A 27,028-nucleotide genomic window follows, 5' to 3' on the forward strand; every position below is an offset into this window, starting at 1 on the left:
AAACTGTTTGATTCTCTGAAAATGCAGAAATGTGGTTTTGTGAAATTTCCAGAAACTCTTCAGTTTGTTGTCCAACATGGCTGCAGTGAGCAGAGCAGCGCCACCGGCTGGTTCTGACACGAGGCGGCCCTTCAGGGCCACCGTAGGCACAAACATGGCGCCAATTACCACACAGAACGTTTTCTGTAGAAAACCTTGGGAACTTTTTGAAAAGTTGAAAATTGGGAAGGTTTGAGATTAATCTTTAACTTTTTCAAGAAAAAACTTAGAAATTTCTGAGATTGAAAAGTCAAAAATTAGCAGGAAAAACTCAAATTTTGAAATTAAACTCAGTAGTTGGACTTTTCTGAGTTTAAAAGTTTAGAATTTGAAAGGCAAATCAAAAAGTTTAAGATTAATCTGATGATTTATAAAAGGAAAAGAAATTTTCTGAGCTTTTAAAGTAAAAAGATTTTCTAGAAAAACTTTGAAATTTCTGATTTTGATAAGTTTAAAATTTGTGAGAAATGTTTAAAATAATCTCTGAATTTTTCTAAAACATGCTGGAAGTTTCTGTGCTTCAGAAATGAGCAAGAGCGTCTCAGAAGTTTCTAGAAAAAAACCTGAAGTTTTGTGAGTTTCAAAAGTGGAAGATTAATGTGAACATTTCTGATTTTTTTGCAGGATTTGGCTCTTTCTTTCCGCTCTGATCCTCCGTCAGATGGAGGGTTCCTCCGGTTCCCGCGCCTCCTGTGCAGCTTGTAGTTTTCCTCCTCCGTTTCTCCTGTCCAGGCGTCAGGTACCACCTCGTTAGACGCGCGGCTCGTGATTCACTGCCTCTCCCTGCAGCGCTGCGCCTGGGCTGCCGCCGGTCGTAAATCAGCAGAGAGCACATCGAGTCCCGCTCAGAGCGGCGCGCCAGGCCCCGCGGCGGCCATCATTAACATTCCTGCGCTCTGCCGTGTACCTGCCGCCGTCGAGCAGCAGGACCAAACAGCTCGCGTGTCGCCTGACGTCACCACACAGCTGCACTTCCAGCAGCAACCAGCAGGTGGTGCAACCAAGAAAACACACCAGGTCAAACGGAGCAGAAGAAACATGGAGGAAGGAGCAGATCATCGGTTCTTCTGCCTCGGCGTGGTTTTCATTTCTGATCTCATGTTCTGGTTGTGAATCGATGCAGCGTGTTAGCATGGCTAACGTTTAAATTAGCAGTGCTAACCACAGAACATTAGCATAAATAACTTCAGTTAAACAATTAAGACTTTAATGTCTTCTTCCTCGCTGAGCGGCCGTCCAGCTCATGTTCTCACACTGCCATCGTGTTTTTACTGAAGACTCGGTTTAAAAACACCTGCCTGAATGTTTATACCCGATTATATCTGAATAAAACAGATTATATCTGATTAAAACTGATTATATCTGAATAAAACAGATTATATCCGATTATATCTGATTATATCTGATTAAAACCGATTATATCTGATTATATCTGAATAAAACCGATTATATCTGATTAAAACCGATTATATCTGATTATATCTGAATAAAACCGATTATATCTGATTATATCTGATTAAAACCGATTATATCTGATTAAAACCGATTATATCTGATTAAAACCAATTAAAACTGATTATATCTGAATAAAACTGATTATATCTGATTAAAACCGATTATATCTGATTAAAACCGATTAAAACTGATTATATCTGAATAAAACCGATTATATCTGATTAAAACCGATTATATCTGATTAAAACCGATTATATCTGATTATATCTGAATAAAACCGATTATATCTGATTATATCTGAATAAAACCGATTATATCTGAATAAAACCGATTAAAACTGACTATATCTGACTCCACATAGTTTAAAAACACAAAACATTCTTTAATATTTGACCAGCAGCAATAATAATTATACTTCCAGTACAAAATGAGTTTCTGAAACACGACAACGCTTCGTTACAAGTAATAAGAAATTTATTTTCCAACAATTACAAAGAACCAGATATCTGAATGCTGATATGTTACATGATCTGTACAGAAGTCGATGGCGTGCGCTTCAGGCTAAACAGTTCAAGCTAACAAAAAGCAAACTAGGAATATTTAAGTACTCTGATGAAAAAATAGGACATATTTAATGTCTAAGTAAAAAATAGAAAAGAGTTTGATCTATGGACTGATTGAACCCTGAACAGTGTTTAGGCCTCTTAACAAAAACATGACAGCCTCTTTGGTTCCACAGTTACATCTGAACACTTTGCTCCTATAAAAATAGCTTTTTCATCGAACCCCGGCAGCGTCTGTCTGCTCAGTGCAAATACTAACAACAGGTGGCTCTGAGGGCGAGGCGGGCGAGGCCGGACGGCCGCACCGTGAGCAGGAAGTGGAGCTCAGGTGTTCGCGGCGCTCAAACTGTGTCGTAAAGTGTGTTAGTGTGCTGCGACGGCGCTCCGCCGGGACGCAGCTTTAAAAGCCTCTCCGTCACATCTGGGTCGACGTTAGCCCCAGGTTTCATCTTCAGATGCTGCCAGTAAAACCGTATTTATAGCTGGGTCAGTGTTTGAAACGCCTCCATGTGTCGCTGCTGTGATGGCGGTCCAGTAGAACCGAAACACGAGCTGGCAGGCCGGAGGACAACCTGGTTTCACCCCACAATAAACCCTGGAAATCCCTGTGGAGTTCCTCAGGGCCTGATTTTAACCCCCTTTTGATTTGATCATATCAGATCTTCTTCTACTAAAATAGCACAAAAATCCCAACGACAGCAAAATGTTATTTTAAGACTTCTCCAGTGACTGAATCACAACGTTTAATGTCAGAAAATAACTTTTTCACATGTTTTACGTCTTTTATTCTCTTCCTGAACTGGTTAGCTTCCAGTTTAGCAGAGTTTGAATAAACTGGTGAAACTTTATAAGCATAAACTCATTTGTACGTCGCAGATAAATTAATCTGCTGGTTAAAGGTTTGATTCGTGTCTGCTAGCTAGAAAGTTAGCGGCACTAACCATAAACAGTAGTTAAGCTAATGCTAAAGCGCTACAGCAACATGGTGTTGACCTGAAGCTAACACTGATGTGCTAACGTCCGTTATATCTGCCTTTAAAGGACGACAACCTTTCAGCACCAAGTTAATTTAATCAACATGTTGAATTTCTGCTCTAGATATAAATGTTTAATCTAGTTTTGAATTCAGTTATTGGAAGAAAGAGAAAGTGAGGACAGGAAATGTTGATTTCTGGGTAAACGGTAAATCAGAGCATCAATATAAACGTCTCAATCCTTGAAGAATGATCAAATATTAAATTATATATTTAAAATTTATCCAGAAATAATAACTTAGAGGAAGGTAAGTGCACTAAGGGTTTTCAAAGCTAGCAGAAGGCTAAGCTACCAGTTAGCTGCACCGTTAGCAGCCACCGCTGCGACCCGATGACCTCCGGCCTGAAGCGCCTGCGTTTCGAGTTCCAGTGGGACGTTTGGAGCTGTTGGGCTATCGGTACCTTCTACATCTTGCATAACTAATGTGGCACTTTCCAAGGGCTGGCCGGTGATGAAGCGCCACTCCGGGATCATTAAAGGCAAATCGATCTGCAGGAGTTTTGAAACGTGTACGTTGGGGCGTGCAGAGCTGCATTGAACTGAATATGGCAACGTCTAACGAGGCTCAGCGTTCCCTCGGCTCTAAGTGCTGGAGATGAAGCGTGAAACGGCAAAGTTTGGCCTCAGCCGTCTGCTCTGTGTTGCTAAGTGCAAAGAAAAGATGATTTTTACAGGTTCTGAGTGTCTTTAACTTCCACAGAGTCGGTTCCTCCAACAACACCTGACTCAAAGCCAGCAGGAAGGAACTGGAGCTGTTCAGTCACATATCAACGCCAACACGTCAGTTGACGCCAATGTTGATACGACTTCAAGGCTTCAGGCAACTTTTAGCTGCTTACAAGCCTCTGGATTGTCAAATATTAGCAAATAATGGTTGAAGCATAGGTTGGGTGTATCGTCGGACTCCTGTTGGTCTTTGGAGGATGATTCTGTGGGTCGGCGCCAGACGTCCAGTTCCTAGTGGAATAAGTTAAGGCCAGAAGTGCTGTCGGTTGGCAGTCGTACCTTCGGTGCTTTCGTGTAAAAATAAGGCTCAATAACTGGGTTATACTGCTGAAAGAGAGAAACGGGGGCATCCTCACAGTCTTGGACGTTTCTACTGAGGAGCTGATTGTTTGCCGAGTCGATCAGATTTGGAAGATTGGACAGAATATATAGCAACAGACATAAATATATGTACAAGGTTTTGTGCAGGCATACATGCGAGTTTGTGGATTTGTGTGGATGAGGACGTTCATAAATATTTTGCTTTATATTTATTTTTGCGGTAAAGTCGTCAGTCTGCCGCATTGTGGCGTTAAATAAACAGGAAGCAGAGTCAGGCGCAGCCGCATTCGTCCACGATCATGTTGGGAACGTCCCGCTTCACGATGTTGTACTCGTCGTCGAAGTAGAGCATGGACATGGTGCTGAGCTTGGTGGGGATGCAGCAGGAGTTCATGGAGCCGGGGCTCATGCCCCTCATGCGGTACTGGTTCACCACGGCCGTGTGGAAGGACGAGGCCGAGCCGGGGACGCCCGCCATGTAGGCGGGGCAGTTCCCCTCGCAGTAGTTCCCAAAGTACCCCGAGGGCGCGATGATCCAGTCGTTCCAGCCGATGAGCCGGAAGTCGATGTAGAACTGCTGGCGGCAGCACAGGCTGCTGCTGCCGTCGCACTCCAGGCCGCGCTTCCGGATGCGGTGTTTCCCGTCGGCCTGCCGCGCCCGCACCACCAGGAAGGGCCGGTGGGCCTCGTCCTTCGGGTTCATCAGCGCCGGCGCCACGCCCTCCGCCTCGCAGCCTTCGCAGCGGACGTCCAGGTTCTGCCGCCGGTCGCCGCTCCGCTCGAACACCAGCCGCACGGCGTCCGTCAGCGAGAAGGTGTGCCAGCCGCTGCGCCTCAGCTCCACCCGCTTCTCCACCAGGTCCCACCGGCTGCCCAGGCCCGGCTCCTGGTAGTACACCTTCACCGTCACCTTCCGCTTCCCGCGCAGCTCGGCGCCGGCGGCCGGCGGCAGCAGCTTGAAGTACAGCCAGAGGGTGGCCTGGGTCACATGGAGGTTCTGGTTCCCCTCGTTGGAGATCAGGAAGAACAGGCTGGACTTGGAGGTGACCAGGTCGTCTGGGGAGAGAAACAGGAACAATACGGATCAGAACCGAACCGAGGAGAGAAACAAGAACAACACGGATCAGAACCGAGGAGAGAAACAAGAACAACACGGATCAGAACCAAGGAGAGTAAGAAGAACATGGAACCGGTGACAGATTAAACATGGCGATTACTGACGGCTGCACTGATGCATGATGGGAAGCTAAAGGCTTTACTGGATCCCAGCAGCAGACAAATGATGGCTACAAAGCTAGCTGCACTGTGAAGCAGGAGTTAGAAATATTACGCTAAAGCGCTATAGCTATAGCAACATGTTATTTAGCTGAAGCTAAAGCGACATGTTATTTAGGTGAAGCTAAAGCGCTATAGGGCTGCACAGTGGCGCAGTTGGTAGCACTGTTGCCTTGCAGCAAGAAGGTCCTGGGTTCGATTCCCGGCCGGGGTCTTTCTGCATGGAGTTTGCATGTTCTCCCTGTGCATGCATGGGTTCTCTCCGGGTACTCCGGCTTCCTCCCACAGTCCAAAAACATGACTGTCAGGTCAATTGGTTTCTCTAAATTCTCCCTAGGTGTGAGTGTGTGTGTGAATGGTTGTTTGTCCTGTATGTCTCTGTGTTGCCCTGCGACAGACTGGCGACCTGTCCAGGGTGTACCCCGCCTCTCGCCCGGAATGTAGCTGGAGATGGGCACCAGCAACCCTCCCGACCCCATTAGGGACAAGGGTGAACAGAAAATGGATGGATGGATGGATGAAGCGCTATAGCAACATGTTATTTAGCTGAAGCTAAAGCGCTAACTACGATTCAGATTAAATCTGCCCCTAGCAGACAGCAGCCTGAGCAGCAGTTTAATATTTTATTTCTGTTTTATTTTGTTCCTTTATGTTTCTTGGATATAAAATACGATAAACGGCTTTAATACTAAAGTATTCAGTATTCAGTATACTTCAGTATACTTCAGTATACTTGAAGAATACTGAATGTCAAAAAGTAAAACTTCAAAAGTGAAGTTTACAAAACAGATTATTTGCTTTACAGATTATTTAGGGGAAGCTAAGTGCGCTAATTCTTTCAAAGTTAGCTAAACTGGTAAACGCTAAATTAAAACTAGACAACAGTTTAGTTTTCTCTGGTAAACTTCAGGTTTAGTTTGGATTCAACTGAGACAGCCTGAACAGGGTGGCACATGGTGGTGGCAGCATCATGCTGTGGGGACAGGGAACCTTCCAACAGAACAACCCTACAGATACAGAACCCCAGTAAGATCAACTGGTTTACACTGTAAAAACACTAAATCTGACCAAGTGTTGTCTAGTTTCTACTGCAACTTTTACAGCAAAATACAGAAACTTGATTTAACTCTAATGACTTAATAACTATAAAAAGTTTTATTTCCACTGGAAGATTATTTCACAAAATGTTAGGAAAAATATGTATAATAATAATAATAACCTGTCAGTGGAACTAAAACTTTAAATCCAGGATTAAGAAATTATTTATTTATCTTGCTGAAAAGTTCCTTATTTAAAGTGCACTGAGATATTTTCAGTAGAAATCAAAAGACTTAATATTTTGTTTTTACAGTGCATGTCTCTGCCTGAGGAGGTCAAAGGTCATGTAGGGTCGACGTTTCACAGTGAAACTTCATAAAGACTCAGAAAACTTCATCTGATCCTCCCTGCCAAACACTCATTCATTCATTATTTCATTCATTCATTCTTTCATTCACTCTTTCATTCACTCTTTCATTCATTCTTTCATTCTTTCATTCTTTCATTCACTCTTTCATTCACTCTTTCATTCATTCTTTCATTCTTTCATTCATTCACTCATTCATTCTTTCATTCTTTCATTCATTCACTCATTCATTCTTTCATTCACTCTTTCATTCATTCTTTCATTCATTCATTCTTTCATTCTTTCCCTAACTTTGACCAGAACCGCTCCATCTGCAGCAGAACCGGGCCGATCCTCCTCAGGTTGACAACCTGCCAGAAACGTTCCTCTGTCTCGGCAACGTGTTGCTGCAACCTGCCTTCGGCAACGTGTTGCTGCAACCTGCCTGCAGCAACAGCAGCACAGTTTGTCCAACAGGGGCCGCGGGGGCCCAAAGTGGCACGGTGAAGAGCCTCTGGGGCCACAACGTTGATATTTGTCTCTTTGATTATAAAAAACTTTTATTTTTACCTGATGAATAAATAACTCAACTAAAAACACAATAAAAAATAATTTTGTTTATAACTGCAACCCTGATTTTATTATTTTTATTGGCTGAGTAAACAAATAACCTCTGAGCTGAAAAACTGTTTTCTGCTCAAACTTTTATATTTTTTATAATTGTAAACTTTTATTCTTTCCAATCAGAAATGATTTACTCTCCACTAAAAACTATTTTTTTGAATTTTTCATTTTTATTGCAACAAAAACTTTTATTTTTACACAATTAACTCAAAACTCAATTATAAAGTATTTTTCTGTTTAAATAAATTGCAAAATAATTTTTTTACTTTTAAATAAAGAAATCAACTAAAAACATCTTTTTAGTATATAATTATTTTTCCTGCCAAATAAGCAACAAACTCAACTCAAAGTTTTAATTATATATTAATCAGGTTTCTGTAAATGTTTCAATTAGTTTAAATGAAGGATTTTACAGTTTTAGCTAAAACAAAAATCATATTGTACATTTTTCAGATTGTCTAGATTTTATTTTTCTCAGCTTGTGGCTGAATTTTAAAAAAGTGAGTTTTAGTAAAAACTTCTGGATGTTTTTGGTTTTTATTTCTATTAAATTACATTTAAATTTGTTTTGCATTTTCCATGTTCAGATTTTAATTTTATATTTTTAACAGGTTAGCATCAGTCAAAACCTCAAATTTAGTCTTTTCTTGTACTGTAATAATGGGCCGCTCCAAATCATTCTGAGGGTCACAAATGGCCCCTGAGCCTCAGTTTGGACCCCTGCAGGAAAATAGAGAAGTTTCCTCTGTTTCATTAACAGATTTATGACTTTTTAACAGCTTTATACTTTAAAATAATCAGGTTAAATCCAGTCATTAACATCTAAAACTGGCATTTAAAAGGTCAAAGGTCAGAAAATGATGTCCAGAAGTTCAGTGTGTCGTTTATTTTTGTTATAAAAATGTAATTTCTGTAACTTTCAAACCTGAATCTGCTGAATATGAAATGAGAGGAAATTTCTGACAAACCCAGAAGTTTCTCCAATTGACGGGTCTCCATGGCAACGGACTGGAAGTAATGTTTTCCCGCCAACGTCATTCAGTAAATCAGGAAGTTGATAAAAACTTATGGAAGCAGCGACCCCTCAGCATGACGCTGCCGCTCTGACCCTCAGCATGACGCTCTGACCCTCAGCATGACACTCTGACCCTCAGCATGACACTCTGTCCCTCAGCATGACACTCTGACCCTCAGCATGACACTCTGTCCCTCAGCATGACACTCTGACCCTCAGCATGATGCCGCCTCCGCCTCGGTCCTGCTGACCTTTCTCTGCGAAGCTGATGATCTCGGAGCTCTCCTCCAGCACCTCGTTGCTCATCGGGTGCCCGTCCAGACTCGGGATCTCCACCCGGCCGTCCTCGCGCAGCTTGCCCGCGTGCAGCTTGCGCAGCGCCGTCACCATGGCAGCCCGCGGCACCGGGTGCGTGATGTTGGGCCGCTCCCGCAGCTGCAGCCGGCTCAGGATGTGCCTCTTCACCGCCTCCAGGAAGTCCCCGTCCACGCGGCCGGGCTCCGGCTCCTCCAGCCGGGCGGAGGCGGCGCAGGACGCGCAGGACTCGGGGTGCGCCCCGGCCACCGCCTCGGCGTCGGGCGCGGCGGCTCCGCGGGCGGAGAGAAGGACGCACGCCGCGAGCAGAGCCAGTCGGAGGAGACAGCGCGTCATTTTGTGAGTGAGTGGAACCGGAAAGAGTCCTCAGCTTCAGTTACATCCTCTGCGATCCTCCGGAGCCGGACGGAAACTGGAGCCGCTCTGCGTCTGGTTCTGGACTCAGCCCGAACCCGCCTCCAGCTGGTTCCTGTCAGGGAGCGGAGCCGCGTCCCGCCGCAGCATCCTTCCAGTCCACAACCAGAACCAGAACCGGGGAGCCGCCTCTAGCGGGGGAGCTGCGGTCTGCCGCTGCGGAGAGGAGCACCAACGGGAGCAGCTGGAACAGCGGGGAGCAGCGCGCACAGGAGCGTTTCCATCCTGGCGTGCGTAAAACTGGAGAGTCCAGGAGCCGCCAAGTTTTATATAGAGGAGAGGAGGAGGAGGAGGAAGAGGAGGAGGGCCGGGGGGGGGGGCGGGGCCCATCAGGAGGAGAGAGAGAGAGAGAGAAAAAGCCCCGCTGGTTTCAAAGCGGCGGATCAAAGTTTTCAGGTTTGAACCACAAACTGCCCGGATGTTGGTGGTGGCAGCATCATGCTGGGAGTTACAGTAGAAACCACGTGGTTTAACAAATAATTACAGAAATACAATCTGAAAGTGCGGAGTGCATTTTTTCTTTTCTGCACCCCCTGGACTTTGACTAGGCCCCTCTAGGATGGGGTCCAGATGGTTAGTCTGAACCATCCCACTGCATGATGCTGCCACCACCGTGTCTCATGGTCGTTAACCTTCAGCTTCAGACTAAAGTGACTAAAATCATTCAAATGGTTTTAATTCTTTAATTCTCCGTTAAAATGAGACGGGTGCTCTGATTGGCTGCTGACCAGCAGAACCAGTCCAGGCCCGGTTCTACTGCTGGTTCTGCAGTAGAAGCAGAAACGCAGCCTGGTTCTGCTGGGCCCAAATATCCAAACGAGCCAGCAGCTTCAGCCAATGGGGGCGCAGGACTCAGCCTGATATTTGGTAGTAAAATCTGTCAACCAAATGAAGCCGCGTTGACCTCTGACCTCCCACATGCTGCTGTTACAACCCAGAGCCGCATGCAAACACCTCTGGGGTTGTCGGAGCCACTGGGCATGCGCAGCAGCCGCTGATCGAGGGGACCGCGGAGGAAAGTGAGTTCATTGAAGCTGCGCTCAGAATCCACAGGGAAGGAAATGGCGCCATCTTCGGTCCGTCACCCGGAACTGCAGACCGGAAGCTGGAAATATCAGCTTAATCTATTTCTAAGTTTTGGTTCAATAATAAGAAAAACCTTTTTAAAAACATCTGAATGTATTTTATTAGAGATTCCTAGTTTAATTGTGCTTACTAAAATCTAACAGTTACAGGGATTATTGTGTTAGATAACAGATTAATATTCCAGTTTACCTTAACATTAATATTTAGAAAATACAACAAAGAGTTTTAGGAATGTATGTATCTTAATATATCTCATTTCATTTCATTTGACCAAGTAATTCAATTTATTTTTTTCTGGAATTTTTTTTATTTTCCTCCAAATTTTGCATTACATTCTTTTTATTGTTCTTGTTTTTAAGATAGGTTTTTTAATTTTTTTTAACATAATCATATTAATTTAACTTGATTTTACATTCAAATTTATTTTATTTCACATGTGGGTTTTGTATTTCCTTTCTTTTTTCTTTGAAAATTCATTCATGCTTCTTAAAATAGAAACAGAATAAAATTTGAAGTTCATATTTGATTGATCTGAATTAATGCGGGTTTTTTATTAAATACGTTTTTGCTTTTATTGCATTTTAATTGACTTTTCGTAGATTTATTATATTTTATTAGGATTTTTTTCGTGGTTGTAAGTGGTTTAACTATTTTAGAAAAGGGAACTCTGTGACATCACTTCCTGTTAATGATATCTGTGCCTATCAGAGAAAGAACAGAAAGTAAGATGTCTCACTACACTTTTAATTCTGTTGTATTATAACTAAGCTGCCTTTGCGTTCTTTCGTGTCTCTGTGGTTTAAGCAACAATAAGAACAATATTTGCTTAACTAGGGTCTATTAGACTTGTTGTTTGTTCCTGTAGTAACCAGAGGCGGTCAGAATCCACGTCTCACACAGGTTCTTGGTCAGAGGACTCATCTTCACGTATATAAACGATCTGTATAGGTCCGGGTAAAGGTGGGGCGCTCAGTCTGATGATCAACTTGTAAAAGTTTTCTGAGACGGATTTCTGGGAGGACGGCAGGGAAACACGGCAGCGGGTGAGTCACCGGAGTTTCTCCAGGCTGTTTCGGTCACTGTCGGGCTCTCCATGCCGCAGAAAGAAGCTTTTATCGGTCTATTTTAACTCAAGTACCCTGAGCAGAGAAGCGTTATCTGTTGCTGCCTAACTGGCTAGCAAACACAGGGCTCACACTGACGGGGGAAGCAGCCAATAGGATCCTTCGGAGGGGAGTTCCGCTGGCAGCCTGAGCCAATCAGAGGCGCCGCTGCCCCTGAAGGCGGGAATGTGCAGCAGAATGTTTAGAAACTGGTTTCCAGCTGCTGGTTCAGAGGAAGCTGAGTGACGACGCCGACAGTTCCTGATTCTGATCACTGGACCGTTCCGGGTCACAGCTGAGCCGGTTCTAGCTGGACTGGTTCTGGTCTGGCTGCTCATGCTGGTTTGGGTCGCCCCTCACTGAGCCCCACTGACACCACTGATAAGGTCAAGTGGGTCATTCCACAGCAGCCCTGAGGCCCAGACTGAGACTGGATCAGAACCACGGCTCCAGAACCTCGACTGGGAAACACGTTTCTACTGCAGGAAGTCCAGCCAGGACCAGGCAACTGTTGACCAGGTTCTGTCAGGACCCGGTTCTGATGACACCAGGGTAAAGTAAAGTGGGATGATCCACTGTGGCTGTTTTCAGTGATTATTCAGAGTCAGTTTGGATCAGAACCACGGCTCCAGAACTAGTGGAATCGGTTCTGATGACATCAGAACAGAAACGTGTCGCCCGGTGAACTTTGACCTGGGAAGTTCTGACGGACCTCTTCCTGTTCCCTCTTCCAGGCTCCAGTAGAACCTCCTTGACCCGGCCCGGTGCTGTTGGTGTCTGACTGCTTGTGTTTCTGTGCAGGAAGTGTCGTTTGGTTTGAGCCAATCAGCTTCCAGAGGAGCTGAGTCCTGGTTTGGTGTCAGGACCGGTTCTGATTCCGTCCCAGCTGGACCGACCGGACCGGAACCATGTCCTCCGGTAAGAATAAGGGCCAGAACTCGCTGACCCTCCACAAGGTCATCATGGTGGGCAGCGGCGGCGTGGGGAAGTCGGCGCTGACGCTGCAGTTCATGTACGACGAGGTGAGCCTCCCACTACGTTTCCCATAATGCCCCTGGCTTCTGTGAGCTGTCTGTTCGCTCTGTCGCAGTTCGTGGAGGACTACGAGCCCACCAAGGCAGACAGCTACAGGAAGAAGGTGGTTCTGGACGGGGAGGAGGTCCAGATCGACATCCTGGACACGGCGGGGCAGGAGGACTACGCCGCCATCAGGGACAACTACTTCCGCTGCGGCGAGGGCTTCCTGCTCGTCTTCTCCATCACCGAGCAGGAGTCCTTCACCGCCATAACCGAGTTCAGGTCTGACCCGTCACCGTGGCAACGCAGGGGTCTGGGTCTGGTACCAGAACCAGAGCGGATAGGAGCGTCTCGCTCGGCTCCGTTTAACCCGACGGATCGATTCAAATCGTTTGTCTAAAAGTTTCTGGCTAAATGAAGTTTGAGGTGAATTTACTGTAAAACGACATTTTAATCATTTCAGCCTTAAACTGAACCTGAAAGTCCAGTTTTCATATCCAGGAAGGAACCGTGTGAACTCTGACACGTTGCCATGTCTGTCATCCCTCTACTGGTTCTACGGAACACTCACCCTGCCGAGATTCTCAGCTGATTTACTGTTAATGATTTAATCAGCTAACCGTTAAAAAGCGACAGTTGCTGTTCTCTGTTTGGTTCATAACTTCCTCGTTGTTGCGCATCGTCATCATGACTTTAAAAATTGATTTTAAATGTATAAACAGACAAATTTACACCACAGTTCTTCTTTTGATGAGAAAATATCTAATATTTCATATTAATCTTCTCTTTCTGATCAAACTTTTTCATTTACAGATTAACAAACAAATCAGATTCATAAACTTAACTGGCAGCCAATCAGAAACATGAATATGCAAAAAACATTTTCCTGAATTTCCCGACTGAACAATAAAGGATATTTTTATTTCCATCTTCAGGAAGTTATTATTATAAAATCTAAGTTAAAATGATTGAAAACCTTCAGTTGTGTCTTCGAGGGAAAAAGTCAATCTTCACCAAAAACGAAACATTTTTTACATTAATCTCAGAAATTTTCTACAAACATTTTAGAATTTCAAGACATTTTTTTTCTCAAAATTTGTGATTTTTTTTTCTATACATTTTTTGACTTGAAACTCTTAAATTGACTATTTTTTCTATCTAGTCTGGTCCTGTAAAAAAAGGTTACATTTAAAAAAAATTAAATCTATTAGTTAAAAATATCTTTAAAAAATTCTCTAATCTTCAAGTTAATCTGCCATGAAAATGGACGGCGGCCATGTTTTATGATGTTTTATGATGCTTTATGATGTTTTGGGGAGGAGCCATCAGGGGAGCTGAGTAGCCAATCAGAAGCAGCGCTGTGCTCTGATAGAAACCAGATTCTTCTCCCTGTTTGCGGGCTTTAACTAGGCCGTGTGTCCGCTCTGGCTGCAGGGAGCAGATCGTCCGGGTGAAGGAGGAGGAGGCGATCCCGCTGCTGGTGGTCGGGAACAAGTCGGACCTGGAGGACCGGCGCCAGGTGAACGTGGACGACGCCACCGCCAAGGCGTCCGGCTGGGGCGTCCCGTACGTCGAGACGTCGGCCAAGACCAGAGCCAACGTGGACAAGGTGAGCGCCGTGGCGGAGGACGACCTCTGACCTCTGCTCCTCCACATGCCTGACCTTTGCCCTCCCCTCTGTAGGTGTTCTTTGACCTCATGAGGGAAGTCCGTAAGAAGAAAATGGCGGAGAGCAAAGAGAACGGGCCGAGCGGCGGCAGGAAGAAGCGGCGCTGCTGCGTGCTGTAGGCGGAACTGAGCGCGCTCAGACCGCGGCGCTCGGCTCCCGTTTAGCTCTGCTCACATTCCGGAGGCTCTGAAACACTCGTCTGCACCCTGAGTGACCTCTGACCCCGTCTCCAATCAAGCTTCGTGTTAAACTAATCATGCCACAGAATCGGACTCTAAGGGAACTCGGCTTCAAGCTTCTCTGGGAAATAGGAATATTATTATTATTATTGTTATTATTCTGCACCAACACTCATTATTGTTTATATCTGATTAAATCAAGTTCTGTTAGAAAAACACTTTTCTCTTGAATTTAACTTCCAAACCAGTCCAAATATTTACTGTAAAATACTAACAATAAACTTTAATAATCAGCAAGAAGCAGGAATACAAAATATAAAAATAGATTTTATGTAGAAAGGATAAAAACAATTTCAAATATTTATATTAAATTATGTAAAATAAAAGACTAATTATTAAAAATTACTAACCTTAAAAACAGTTTAACGACTTTTTATAAATAATCAGAAATGTGAAAATAATTATAAAAGGTAAGAAATTGAAAAAGAAAATGTTTATTTTTGGTAGAAGAAAAATATTTAATAAATCCTTGATTATTTTCAAATGAGAAATTTATTAAACTTTTTTAAAATAGTCAGAATATTAATCCATGTTGAATTAATAAAATTTACAGTATTTAGTTTTAAATCTTTTCTAACTTTGTAGCAGGTTTCGCTCTGGCCACCAGGTGGCGCTGTGTCCTCGGTGTTGAGGGCTGAATGGGGCAGAAAAGCTCAGCTCCGGTTTGGCTGCTGGTTTCGGGTTCTGGTTCTGCTCCAGGCCGCCACTGAGGCTTTCAGCCGGCGGTTTGGAGCAGAACCGTCCGGTATTCGGTGACGCATCCCGGCTCGTCCTCTAAGCCTCTTACTGTAATCACGCTCCTGCTGAGGCGGTAGGACACGGTTCCTCCGCCTCACAGCTGCTCAGAACCGGTCCGGGCTCGGACCAGGAGTCCAGGATGCCGTGTGGAGACGCGGTGGCCGTGTGGGACGTGGCTCTGAGCGACGGCGTCTATCGGGTCGAGTTCGCTCATGGAACCACCACTGGAAAACGGGTCGTCTACGTCAACGGGACGGTGAGGTCTGAGAGCTGGTTCTGATTTCACTGGAAGGACGGTCAGCACCAGAACTAGGACCAGTTAGGGCTCAGTGTGATGTCAGGGTCAGGTCACTTCCTGGGTTTTAAACTGCCTAGTGGGGTCAACCAGTCCAAACTGAAGCCATCAGAACTGGGTTTCTGGGTGTTCAATGAGGTTCTGGTGACGGTTTAATGATGGAAACATCCAAACCCAACAGGACTGGGTTATTACCAACCACTGAGGTTCTGGTTTCTGAATCAGTTTGTGTTGGTTCAGACAAGAGAACGAAACCTTTCGGTCTTAGAGTAGGAAACCAGTAAACAGGTACTGGAGCGGTAGAAGTCCTAGAAAACTCGACAGGTGAAATGGGGAACATGAAGATCTGGTCTCAGGGTAATGCTGGATGGTTGAAGGAGCCTTTGAGGATCTGTTTCATCTAGTTCTATGTGGAGGAACCAGAGCTAAAGTAGCTGGAAAACCTAGCAGGCGGGACTGAGGTAGGACCCAAGGAGCTAAAGGTTCTGGACGTTGTTGGACTGTTCGGTTGGCGTGTCTCCTGAATGGAGGACTAGGGCTGGTCCTCTGGCAGGTCATGGTGGTCCGTGTCTTTGAGGGTCTATGGAGGATCCTCAGGTGAGTTCAGTCCAGGACGATCCTCAGGTGAGTTCAGTCCAGGACGTTGGAGTTTAGACTCCCTGGTGAACCTCCAGGTCAGAGGAGCAGTGTGGGACACTAACCCTTCCTGGTGTGGGACAGCGGACACTTCGGTTGTCTGGTCTGCGTTTGTCGTGGCTTGTGAGGTTTTTTACCCCTCCAGGGGGTATTTTGTGGGCTCTAGTGCCCCTTATATGACAGTGGGCTGACAGGAAGCGGGGAAGGAGAGAGGGGAAGACATGCGGCAAATGTCGCCGGGTCCGGGAGTCGAACCCGCGACGGCTGGGTCGAGGACTCAAGGCCTCCAAATACGGGTCACGCTAACCGCTACGCCACCACGGCACGCCCCAGAGGTTCTGTCCCTTTAACTGTACCTTTAACTGTACCGTCCCTTTAACCGTACCGTCCCTTTAAGCAGACTGCAGTCAGGTTGACTCCAGCGTTTCCTTGGTTGCGGTGAGTGAGTGGATGAATGAAGCGGTTTGCTGTGCAGGAGGTGATGAGGAAGGACTGGATGTTCAAGCTGGTTGGGAAGGAGTCGTTCTCGCTGGGCGGCGCCGACACCAAGGCCACCGTCAGCATCGAGGCTGTCGGCGGCTTCGCCTACCAATACTCGCTGACCGTCGGCGGCAAGAGCCTGCAGAAGTTCATCGACCACAGAGCCAAGACCACCAAGACCTGGGTGGTCCGGGTGGACGGGACGGACTGCAGGGTCGTCCTGGGTGAGTCAGAGAGGTCAGAGGTCAACCTGAACACTGACCGGTCCTGACTGACTGTGTTGTGTCCCACAGAGAAGGACACCATGGACGTCTGGTGCAACGGGCAGAAAGTGGAGACAAGGGTGAGAATCAACCAACCAGAACCAGAACCAGAACCAGAGCGCCACCAAGAGGCCACAGCAGAAACTACCACTTGTTTACTTTTGTTATTCATTTAACGAGGCTTTTTAAAATAATTTAATTAAAGTGTTTATTTAGTTATTTAATTAAAGTTGAGAAACATTTCAGAGGGAAATTAAATGTTGTGACTCATTAAATCTAAAGTTATTGTAGAGACTGTAAAGAGTCATATTAATATTTAATTTATTTATTTAATGTGGGTTTTGATTTTCTGAAGTTAAACTTATTTAACTCATTTATTTTAAGTTTCTCTATTTTTTATTATTTTGCTTTTTCATTTTTCTGTACATACATGTTTAATATTCCTATTTAATTTCACTTGTACTTTTTTATTTAGTTGTTTTAAATTTAATGTTATTTTAGTGGAATATTTTTCATATTATGATTTTTTTATTTGAGGGTTATTTATTTTATTAAAATGTTTTAATTTAAGCAATTTTCCTTTGGGGATCAATAAAGTATATTCTATTTTAGATGTCATTTTGTCCTATTAAATTATAAGGATTTGTCCTCCTGTCCTCTTGTCCTCCTGTCTTTCTGTCCTCCTGTCCACCTGTCCTCCTGTCCTCAGGGAGAGTTTGTGGACGACGGCACAGAGACCCACTTCACCCTGGCAGAACATTCCTGCTGCATCAAGGCCACAAGTGGAGGCAAGAAGAAGAACGGCATCGACCACAACCTGCTGCTGGACGGACTCAAGGTTTCTGCTTCCTCCCAGTAGAGCCGGACCAGAACCAGTAGAGCTGGACCAGAACCAATAGAGCCGGACCAGAGGTTCAGACAGACCCAGCAGGGGGCGCTGTGGGATGGCCTCACAGATGTGGGACTTCTTGTTTTTCTTTTCTGACTCTAACAAATAAAGCTGTATCTCCTGTGCTGGTATTTTATTCTGAAAGGTCGTTAATGGCTGGTTGTTATGGCAGAGGTCATCTTTGCGCAGTCTCCATCTGTCTGAATGCAGCTGTTCAGCAGAACGGCGGGAAAACCGGAACACGACTAGTCGGGCCTTCAAAATAAAAGCTCGATACCGATTTAGGTTTTTTTATTTATATATTTTTTATTTATTATTTATTTATTTATATTTATAAGTAAAAACAGATGTTGCTTCACTCTTTGTGTGTTGGGTGAAAATAATAACTCATCAATAAAGTAAGTAACATTAATTTTAGTTTATATGGAGTAAAGGTGGATTACAGAATATAAAGTTTGACTTCAATAAACCAAAATTAAACAAACTGAACAAATGAATGGAAGTCAAAGGAAACAAACGAGTCAGAACATTTTGGTTTGAAACTGACCCGAAATAAACTGAAAATAAAATGTGTTAAATGTTAAGGCAATGCAACACAAACTGGTTTAACTGGAACTAATTCAAACAAACTGAGTTGATTTCAGCTGAACAGAAAAATTAATAATTTAATCTGAGTTAAACTGAAGGGATTAAACAGTTTGTGTTGAGTTAAACTGTCTGGTCTGTTTGAAAGCCAGCTCAACTAAAAACTGAATTTAATGACCTAAAATGATTTTTTTTTTAAAATTTTTATTAAATACATAATTTCAGTTGGATTAAACTGAGATAAAGTTGATTAAATTTATTTGGCACAAAGTAAAGCTTGTAGCTGAAAGAATCTGTGTTGATTCAAGTTTAGTGGAACTGAAATGAAATTTAATTTCAATGTATTGATTTAATTAGAATAAACTAAATTAAGAAAACAGAAACAAACACAGTTGATTTTCGCTGAAATTACCAGAAATTAATTAAGGATAAACAAGTTAGTGAAGCTTTAAGTTAAATGAGCTGTTTTATTTTGAAAGGTTAAACCGGATGTCTGTATTTGTTGGCGTGTGGTTGACGGTCCTGGAGGAAATCCCGGCTGGGATCTTCGGTGTATCCAGGACTGAGCTCACCGCGCTGAAGGAGCGGGACAAGAGCGGTGTTTGGGTTCTGGTTGCGGGACATACCTGACGCTTTGACCCGGTTCGGTCGTCCTGGATCACCCGGTACCTCCTGTTGGCTCCTCCCGCTAAGTTTCCAGCCGAACCGGGAAGGTTATCCGGAGCTTTTTAACAGCAGGGAGACAAAACAAGGAGCAGGGATCCAAACTAGCCCCGCAGACTGATTTCCGAGCCCCGACCCGCGGCTCTTTTCCCGCATGCTGTCTGCGGTTAAACCCCGCTCTCTGGCCTGATGTGAGGCCGACTCTCACCCCTGGAATTCGGCGACTTTTCCCAGTTTTCCTCCCAGCTGCTGGGAGCTACAGCTAGTTAGCTTTAGCCAGCTAGCATCCAGCAGGCCGTTTGTCATCCTCCTCCGGTCAGTTATGACTCAAAGTTCCGCTGGAAGCTCCGTTTAATCCGGCTGCAGGACTCCCAGCGGCCCGGTAATCCAGCCCGGCCTGGAAGGATATGGGGCAGCGGAGCTCCGCCGCCTCCCGCACATCTGTCACCGCAGCGGAGCAGGGAAGCGGGGAGCCCCGGGGACAAGCAGCCTTCCCCGGACTGTAGCTGCCATCTGGCCGCCGCCGCCGCTGGAGGGATCCCGGATCTCCTCCCCGGGATGTAGAGCAGAGTCCGGGATTATTTCTCCGGGATTATTGTTACAGTTGTTCCCAGAAAGCCTGAAGCCGTTCCTGGAGCCGCGTCTCCCCCGTCAGGATGAACTACCAGCTGCATCTGGCCAACTCGGCCGCCATCCGATCCGAGATCCAGAGGTTCGAGTCTGTGCACCCGAACATCTACTCCATCTACGAGCTGCTGGAGCGGGTGGAGGAGCCGCTGCTGCAGAACCAGATCCGGGAGCACGTCATCGCCATCGAAGGTAGGACCGAGGGAGAGATGCAGGTTCTGCAGGCCCGCTGGGCTGCTGCACATCCTGCTGCTGAGAGCCGCGCAGGTGTGTGTGTGTGTGTGTGTGTGTGTGTGTGGGTGGGTGTGTTACTGCTCTGGGTTGGTTCTGAACATGCTTGACCCGGCCCAGGTCACTGAGGCTCTCCGTTCTGGTCTGAACAGTTTATCGCGATACATTTCGTGATTTATCGTTATTTTAAAACCTCCAGTATTGTTGGAATTGTTAGTTTTGTTATTGTTTTCCATTGATTTTTTACATTTTATTTTAATGTATTGATACAAATCAATAAGTTTGAAAATCTGACTGAATGCAGTTCTTAGACTTAGACTGACTTTATTGTCATTTTGCATGCACAGGGTGTATACAGAACAACATTTCGTTGCATACGGCTCAGGACAATGTTTTGAGGTTCCAATGTTGTGAGGTTACTCCAGAATAAAATAAAATACAGTATAAAATATAAATATAAATATAAAATATAAAGTGCAGGACTGACAGTAAAATAGAAGTTACTTAGCTCTGTACATGTGCAAGGTATAAAGTGGAGACCAGATTTTAAGTGCAGTGCAGTTAAGAGTTCAACAGTCTGATGGCAAGTGGGAAAAAGCTGTTTCAGAACCTGGTGGACCTGCACCGGATGCTGCAGAACCTCTTTCCAGAGGGCAGCAGGGAGAACAGTCCATGGTGGGGGTGTGAGGGGTCACTGACGATGTTTCGGCCTCGGCCTTCAGTTATGTAACTGCTGTCCTACATGATCAGGTTGTGTCGCCATGGTTACTGTGTCTTTCACCTGGAGAGAAATGATTCATGTTTTATCGTTATCACAATAGTTCCATAAAATATCGTGATATTTTGCTTTGACTCGCCGTCTGGCAGACTGTGATGCTGCGGGCCAGAACATAATGACCAGTTTAATTTGAGCTGAGGCCCGGTTGGTTCTGCAGGCCCGGTTGGTTCTGCAGGCCCGGTTGGTTCTGCAGGCCTGGTTGGTTCTGCAGGCCTGGTTGGTTCTGCAGGCCTGGTTGGTTCTGCAGGCCCGGTTGGTTCTGCAGGTCCAGGCAGAAGCCCGGCTGCAGCTGTGGTTTCCTCCAGAACCTCACAGGAGCCTTCATTGTTGTTTGCTGGTCCATCCATCCTGAAGCGGGCCCTTCCTGTTCAGTACCGGGTCCAGAGAGGACGCGGCAGCTGAGCGGACCTTTGTTCTGCCGGGCCGTGTGACCCAGTTGGCCCGGCTGCTGTTTGTTCACCGTCAGCCTTTGTTTCCTGTCAGCCTGGATCTCAGGTTTCTGTTTCTGAAGCAACATAAAGAACCAGAACCCGGCTGAGGTTCTGCTTAAACACACACTGCGGTGCTGCCTGGTTCTGCTGGAAACAACCAGAACCGGTTCCTTATGTAACCATGACGACTAAATTCAGTCCTAACATAAATGCAGCTTCAGGTTTAAACCCAGAATGTTGGTGTTAAACCAACAGTGCTTAGCATTAGCATAGCATGTATTATTAGCAGAACGTTTGACTTTAGCATTGTCAGAGTGTTTAGCATTAGCATTAGACGGACCTGAACCCATCAGATGAGCAGTTCTCTAGCAACTGGACCTGAAGGTTCTGTTCAGAACTCTCTCTGGACCCAGATAAATGTCTGTGAGTTTGACCTTCGGCCCCGGAAAAGGAGGGAATCACCATGGCAACCAGGGGCTCCAGAGCAAAGCTGCCTAAATCTTTGTGATGGTTTTAAGTTTTTTCATTTCATTTCCAGTTCTGCAGTCTGATCCAGTTCCGGTTCTGGTTCCGGTTCTGGTTCCGGTCCCGGTGCGGTCCGGTCCGGTTGTGTAACCTGAGCTGCTGTAAAGCTGCTTCAGGCTGTTATGTAACGTCAGAGCGTCTGTCCTCCAGAGGAAGATGATGATGATGATGATGAGTCACCGCCAGGCCGGAGCGTACTGAGCGCGCTCAGTGGATCCTGATGGGATTATGGCGGCAGATGTTGGATCCAGTAGAACATCTGGACTGGTGAGCAGGCAGCAGCCACAGCTGGATCCCAGTTCAACCAGTCAGAGCTGAACTGGGATTAGTTTGTGTTAATCTGCAGCAGCCCAGATTATCGGCCGTGTTGATGTTCCAGATGTTTCATCCTGGAAAGCATCAGAGCAGCACGGAGCCGCCTGATTGGTCGACTCAGGCGGCGCTTTGAGGCCGGTTGCCGTTGGAAACCTGATGAACCTGAGAGGAAACAGCTGCAGATGACTCATTATTTAATCCCACTTCAGGTTATTTAAACTGGCCCGTCTCCATGGCAACGGCAGTTTGATCTGAACAAAAGCTGCTGCTATGAGGCTGGAAAATCCCACCGTTTCTCCGGTCCTTAAACGCATCAGCCAGCAGGAAGTAGTTTGTGTCAGAGTTCTGGTTCTGGATGTTTGGATGTTAAAGGCTCACCGGACCGGTTCTTCAGCCCAAACAGAGGTCAGAGGTCACAGAGAATAAACTGCAGAAAGTCGTGTGAGAAGAGAAAGAAAACAACATAAAAATCAAACAATTTGGTGGAAAAAATTCATCCATATGAATAAAATCCAAGAAAAATAAAAAAATGATCAGAAAAAGAAATAGAGAAAAATTAAGAGGTAAAAAAACAAAGAAAAAAATTATAAGAAAATATTGAAATATGAAACAGAAGATGTAGAAAGATTTATAAAAAATATTCAAAAAGTTAAATGTTGAAAATATTAGTACATTTAAAATTAAGTAAAAATCCTAACTATGTAAAAGTAAGAAAGTTAATTATAGTAAAATTATTAGTATTAGTATTAAAAATAGAAAAAAATAATACAAAATTGAAATGTAAAAGGAGAAAAATAAATTAAAATGTTAAACTGCAGATTAACAATAATAATAATTGTAATAGTTGTAAAAATAAATTCTTTAGATGTAGAAAATTAAGGAAATAGATTAAAATAAATAAACTTAAAGTAAAACAAACTTGTACAGAAAATATTTTTGTATTAAAAATTAGATGAAAATATAAAGTATGATAAAACATTGGTAGATTTAAACTGTAAATAAAATGTTAAAATAAGCAGAAGTTTTTATAAAAGTGAAAATAAATAAAAGATTAAAGAAGTTTGAAGTGAAACCAGGAAGAATGAGAAGAGAAAATAGTACAGATAATATTACTACTATTAACGCTACTACTGATACTACTAACGCTACTACTGATACTACTAACGCTACTACTGGCACTATTAACGCTACTACTGGTACTATTAACGCTACTACTGGCACTATTAACGCTACTACTGGCACTATTAACGCTACTACTGGTACTATTAACGCTACTACTGGTACTATTAACACTACTACTGATACTACTAACGCTACTACTGATACTACTAACGCTACTACTGGCACTATTAACGCTACTACTGGTACTATTAACGCTACTACTGGTACTATTAACGCTACTACTGATACTACTAACGCTACTACTGGTACTATTAACGCTACTACTGGCACTATTGACGCTACTACTGGTACTATTAACGCTACTACTGGCACTATTAACGCTACTACTGGTACTATTAACGCTACTACTGGTACTATTAACGCTACTACTGGCACTATTGACGCTACTACTGGTACTATTAACGCTACTACTGGCACTATTAACGCTACTACTGGCACTATTAACGCTACTACTGGTACTATTAACGCTACTACTGATACTACTAACGCTACTACTGGCACTATTAACACTACTACTGGTACTATTAACGCTACTACTGGTACTATTAACACTACTACTGGTACTATTAACGCTACTACTGGTACTACTAACGCTACTACTGGTACTATTAGCGCTACTACTGGTACTATTAACGCTACTACTGATACTACTAACGCTACTACTGGCACTATTAACACTACTACTGGTACTATTAACGCTACTACTGGCACTATTAACGCTACTACTGATACTACTAACGCTACTACTGGCACTATTAACACTACTACTGGTACTATTAACGCTACTACTGGTACTATTAACACTACTACTGGTACTATTAACGCTACTACTGGTACTACTAACGCTACTACTGGTACTATTAGCGCTACTACTGGTACTATTAACGCTACTACTGATACTACTAACGCTACTACTGGCACTATTAACACTACTACTGGTACTATTAACGCTACTACTGGTACTATTAACACTACTACTGGTACTATTAACGCTACTACTGGTACTATTAACGCTACTACTGGTACTATTAACGCTACTACTGGTACTATTAACGCTACTACTGGTACTATTAACGCTACTACTGGTACTATTAACGCTACTACTGGCACTATTAACGCTACTACTGGTACTGTTAACGCTACTACTGGTACTGTTAACGCTACTACTGGTACTGTTAACGCTACTACTGGTACTGTTAACGCTACTACTGGTACTATTAACGCTACTACTGGTACTATTAACGCTACTACTGGTACTATTAACGCTACTACTGGTACTATTAACGCTACTACTGGTACTATTAACGCTACTACTGGCACTATTAACGCTACTACTGGTACTGTTAACGCTACTACTGGTACTATTAACACTACTACTGGTACTATTAACGCTACTACTGGTACTATTAACGCTACTACTGGTACTATTAACGCTACTACTGGTACTGTTAACGCTACTACTGGCACTATTAACGCTACTACTGGTACTGTTAACGCTACTACTGGTACTATTAACGCTACTACTGGTACTATTAACGCTACTACTGGTACTATTAACGCTACTACTGGCACTGTTAACGCTACTACTGGTACTATTAACACTACTACTGGTACTATTAACGCTACTACTGGTACTATTAACGCTACTACTGGTACTATTAACGCTACTACTGGTACTACTACTGATACTACTGGCACTATTAACGCTACTACTGGTACTATTAACACTACTACTGGTACTATTAACGCTACTACTGGTACTACTACTGATACTATTAACGCTACTACTGGTACTACTACTGATACTATTAACGCTACTACTGGTACTATTAACGCTACTACTGGTACTGTTAGCGCTACTACTCGTACTATTAACGCTACTACTGGTACTGTTAACGCTACTACTGGTACTATTAACGCTACTACTGGCACTATTAACGCTACTACTGGCACTGTTAGCGCTACTACTGGTACTATTAACGCTACTACTGGTACTATTAACGCTACTACTGGTACTATTAACGCTACTACTGGCACTATTAACGCTACTACTGGCACTATTAACGCTACTACTGGCACTATTAACGCTACTACTGGTACTATTAACGCTACTACTGGTACTATTAACGCTACTACTGGCACTATTAACGCTACTACTGGAACTATTAACACTACTACTGGTACTATTAACGCTACTACTGGTACTATTAACGCTACTACTGGTACTATTAACGCTACTACTGGCACTATTAACGCTACTACTGGTACTATTAACGCTACTACTGGTACTATTAACGCTACTACTGGTACTATTAACGCTACTACTGGCGCTATTAACACTACTACTGGTACTATTAGCGCTACTACTGGTACTATTAACGCTACTACTGGTACTGTTAACGCTACTACTGGCACTATTAACGCTACTACTGGCACTGTTAACGCTACTACTGGTACTATTAACGCTACTACTGGTACTATTAACGCTACTACTGGTACTACTACTGATACTATTAACGCTACTACTGGCACTATTAACGCTACTACTGGTACTATTAACGCTACTACTGGTACTACTACTGATACTATTAACGCTACTACTGGCACTATTAACGCTACTACTGGTACTGTTAACGCTACTACTGGTACTATTAACGCTACTACTGGCACTATTAACGCTACTACTGGTACTGTTAACGCTACTACTGGTACTATTAACGCTACTACTGGCACTATTAACGCTACTACTGGTACTGTTAACGCTACTACTGGTACTGTTAACGCTACTACTGGCGCTATTAACGCTACTACTGGTACTATTAGCGCTACTACTGGTACTATTAACGCTACTACTGGTACTGTTAGCGCTACTACTGGTACTGTTAACGCTACTACTGGCACTATTAACGCTACTACTGGCACTATTAACGCTACTACTGGTACTATTAACGCTACTACTGGTACTGTTAACGCTACTACTGGTACTATTAACGCTACTACTGGCACTATTAACGCTACTACTGGTACTATTAACGCTACTACTGGTACTATTAGCGCTACTACTGGCACTATTAACGCTACTACTGGTACTATTAACGCTACTACTGGCACTATTAACGCTACTACTGGTACTATTAACGCTACTACTGGTACTGTTAACGCTACTACTGGTACTATTAACGCTACTACTGGCACTATTAACGCTACTACTGGTACTATTAACGCTACTACTGGTACTATTAGCGCTACTACTGGCACTATTAACGCTACTACTGGTACTACTATTACTATTAATACTACTGCTGCTAATAATAATAATAATAATAACAACAGAGAAGAGTAAAACATGTCTGGTCTGCTGGTCCAGTCGGATCCCTAGTTCTGGTTCTGGTTTCTACCAGCCAGAGGAGGAAGTGTCACTTCTCTATCAGACGGTGAACTGCTGGCCCGTTACCATGGAAACTGGACCCGGGTCAGGCCTCCGTCTGGAAACCTGCAGTAAACGTTTCTGTTCCCGGTTCGGTTCTGCTCCTGAGCCCGGTGGGGACGGGCCGGCGCGTGGCAGGAAGTGACATCATCAGTCTCTCCTGGGAGCCGCTGTAAGCTAACGAGCCGCATTGTGTTAGCGGGACAGGAAGTTTATTTATACTGCTGGACGCAGCGGAGCTGTTGTTGATACTTCCTGTCGAGGAGACGCAGCCGAGACACGTCCAGGTGCTTGGTCCATCTACCTGTTGGGATACCTGGATGTGCGTTTGCGCCTCCTGCTGGCTGCTAACGCTGTTGCCGCTCCAGGTGTAAAAGCAGCTGCTGCTCCAGTTGGCAGCAGAGAAAACCTGAGGCTGCTGCAGAATACGGAGGACTGGTGCTGCCAAAACTTTATTCATAGTTGCTTTAAACCATGACTAACTATATTATTTAGTTTTCCATTTCATTTCATTTCCCATCAAATTTTTTTAATAATTACTTTTCTTTGCCTAATTATTTTTTTAAGATTCTGTATTTATTGAATATTTTTTTCAATTTCATTTTTAGACTTTTGAATGTAATATTTTAAACATTAATCATTTTATCAAGCCATTTACTTATTTCAGTATTTGCGGTTGTTTA

General features: G+C 44.0%; 4 protein-coding genes across 6 annotated transcripts in view; 3 read left to right on the top strand and 1 right to left on the bottom strand.

Annotated features, from left to right (window-relative positions):
- Positions 1-1,946: 1,946 nt before the first annotated feature.
- LOC114140597 (inhibin beta B chain) lies at positions 1,947-9,435 on the bottom strand. The gene is made up of 2 exons (XM_028010687.1): positions 8,689-9,435; positions 1,947-5,195 (listed from the first exon to the last, which is right to left on the bottom strand). The coding sequence occupies exons 1-2, from the start codon at positions 9,086-9,088 to the stop codon at positions 4,411-4,413; spliced, it is 1,185 nt and encodes a 394-aa protein (XP_027866488.1). The 5' UTR covers positions 9,089-9,435; the 3' UTR covers positions 1,947-4,410.
- A 1,715-nt stretch (positions 9,436-11,150) lies between these two features.
- On the top strand, positions 11,151-14,438 carry LOC114140641 (ras-related protein ralB-B-like). Of its 2 annotated transcripts, none has more exons than XM_028010761.1 (5): positions 11,151-11,295; positions 12,157-12,377; positions 12,446-12,654; positions 13,807-13,981; positions 14,056-14,438. In XM_028010761.1, exons 2-5 carry the CDS (start codon positions 12,264-12,266, stop codon positions 14,158-14,160), a joined length of 603 nt encoding a protein of 200 aa, XP_027866562.1. In that variant the 5' UTR covers positions 11,151-11,295; positions 12,157-12,263; the 3' UTR covers positions 14,161-14,438. The 2 variants fall into 2 exon arrangements, with proteins under 2 accessions (XP_027866562.1, XP_027866563.1); XM_028010762.1 differs by lacking the exon at positions 11,151-11,295 and adding an exon at positions 11,334-11,907.
- A 375-nt stretch (positions 14,439-14,813) lies between these two features.
- LOC114140647 (fas apoptotic inhibitory molecule 1-like) lies at positions 14,814-17,712 on the top strand. Its single transcript, XM_028010769.1, has 4 exons — positions 14,814-15,274; positions 16,425-16,653; positions 16,723-16,772; positions 17,402-17,712. Exons 1-4 carry the CDS (start codon positions 15,158-15,160, stop codon positions 17,549-17,551), a joined length of 546 nt encoding a protein of 181 aa, XP_027866570.1. The 5' UTR covers positions 14,814-15,157; the 3' UTR covers positions 17,552-17,712.
- Positions 17,713-18,621: 909 nt separating this feature from the next.
- Positions 18,622-27,028, top strand: part of agap1 (ArfGAP with GTPase domain, ankyrin repeat and PH domain 1) — a 63,588-nt gene continuing 55,181 nt past the window's right edge. Inside the window, exon 1 of one of the 2 annotated variants that reach the window (XM_028010497.1) lies at positions 18,622-19,648. In XM_028010497.1, coding sequence (XP_027866298.1) covers positions 19,486-19,648 — 163 coding nt within the window. In that variant the 5' untranslated portion in view covers positions 18,622-19,485. The remainder of the gene's footprint in view (positions 19,649-27,028) is intronic. The other variant, XM_028010498.1, reaches the window with a different exon arrangement.

This window comes from Xiphophorus couchianus, chromosome 24, assembly GCF_001444195.1.
Source record: "Xiphophorus couchianus chromosome 24, X_couchianus-1.0, whole genome shotgun sequence".
Classification (NCBI taxonomy): domain Eukaryota; kingdom Metazoa; phylum Chordata; class Actinopteri; order Cyprinodontiformes; family Poeciliidae; genus Xiphophorus; species Xiphophorus couchianus.

What these genes read in the sequence shown, in the direction of transcription:
- LOC114140597 (XM_028010687.1), bottom strand. Translation starts at nt 9,088, where the DNA reads ATGACGCGCTGTCTCCTCCGACTGGCTCTGCTCGCGGCGTGCGTCCTT. An exon ending in CATCAGCTTCGCAGAGAAAG is followed by an intron (nt 5,196 to 8,688) that starts GTCAGCAGGACC and finishes TTCTCTCCCCAG; the next exon opens with ACGACCTGGTCACCTCCAAG.
- LOC114140641 (XM_028010761.1), top strand. Translation starts at nt 12,264, where the DNA reads ATGTCCTCCGGTAAGAATAAGGGCCAGAACTCGCTGACCCTCCACAAG. An exon ending in TGCAGTTCATGTACGACGAG is followed by an intron (nt 12,378 to 12,445) that starts GTGAGCCTCCCA and finishes GCTCTGTCGCAG; the next exon opens with TTCGTGGAGGACTACGAGCC. An exon ending in ACCGCCATAACCGAGTTCAG is followed by an intron (nt 12,655 to 13,806) that starts GTCTGACCCGTC and finishes CTCTGGCTGCAG; the next exon opens with GGAGCAGATCGTCCGGGTGA.
- LOC114140647 (XM_028010769.1), top strand. Translation starts at nt 15,158, where the DNA reads ATGCCGTGTGGAGACGCGGTGGCCGTGTGGGACGTGGCTCTGAGCGAC. An exon ending in TCGTCTACGTCAACGGGACG is followed by an intron (nt 15,275 to 16,424) that starts GTGAGGTCTGAG and finishes TTTGCTGTGCAG; the next exon opens with GAGGTGATGAGGAAGGACTG. An exon ending in GGCAGAAAGTGGAGACAAGG is followed by an intron (nt 16,773 to 17,401) that starts GTGAGAATCAAC and finishes TCCTGTCCTCAG; the next exon opens with GGAGAGTTTGTGGACGACGG.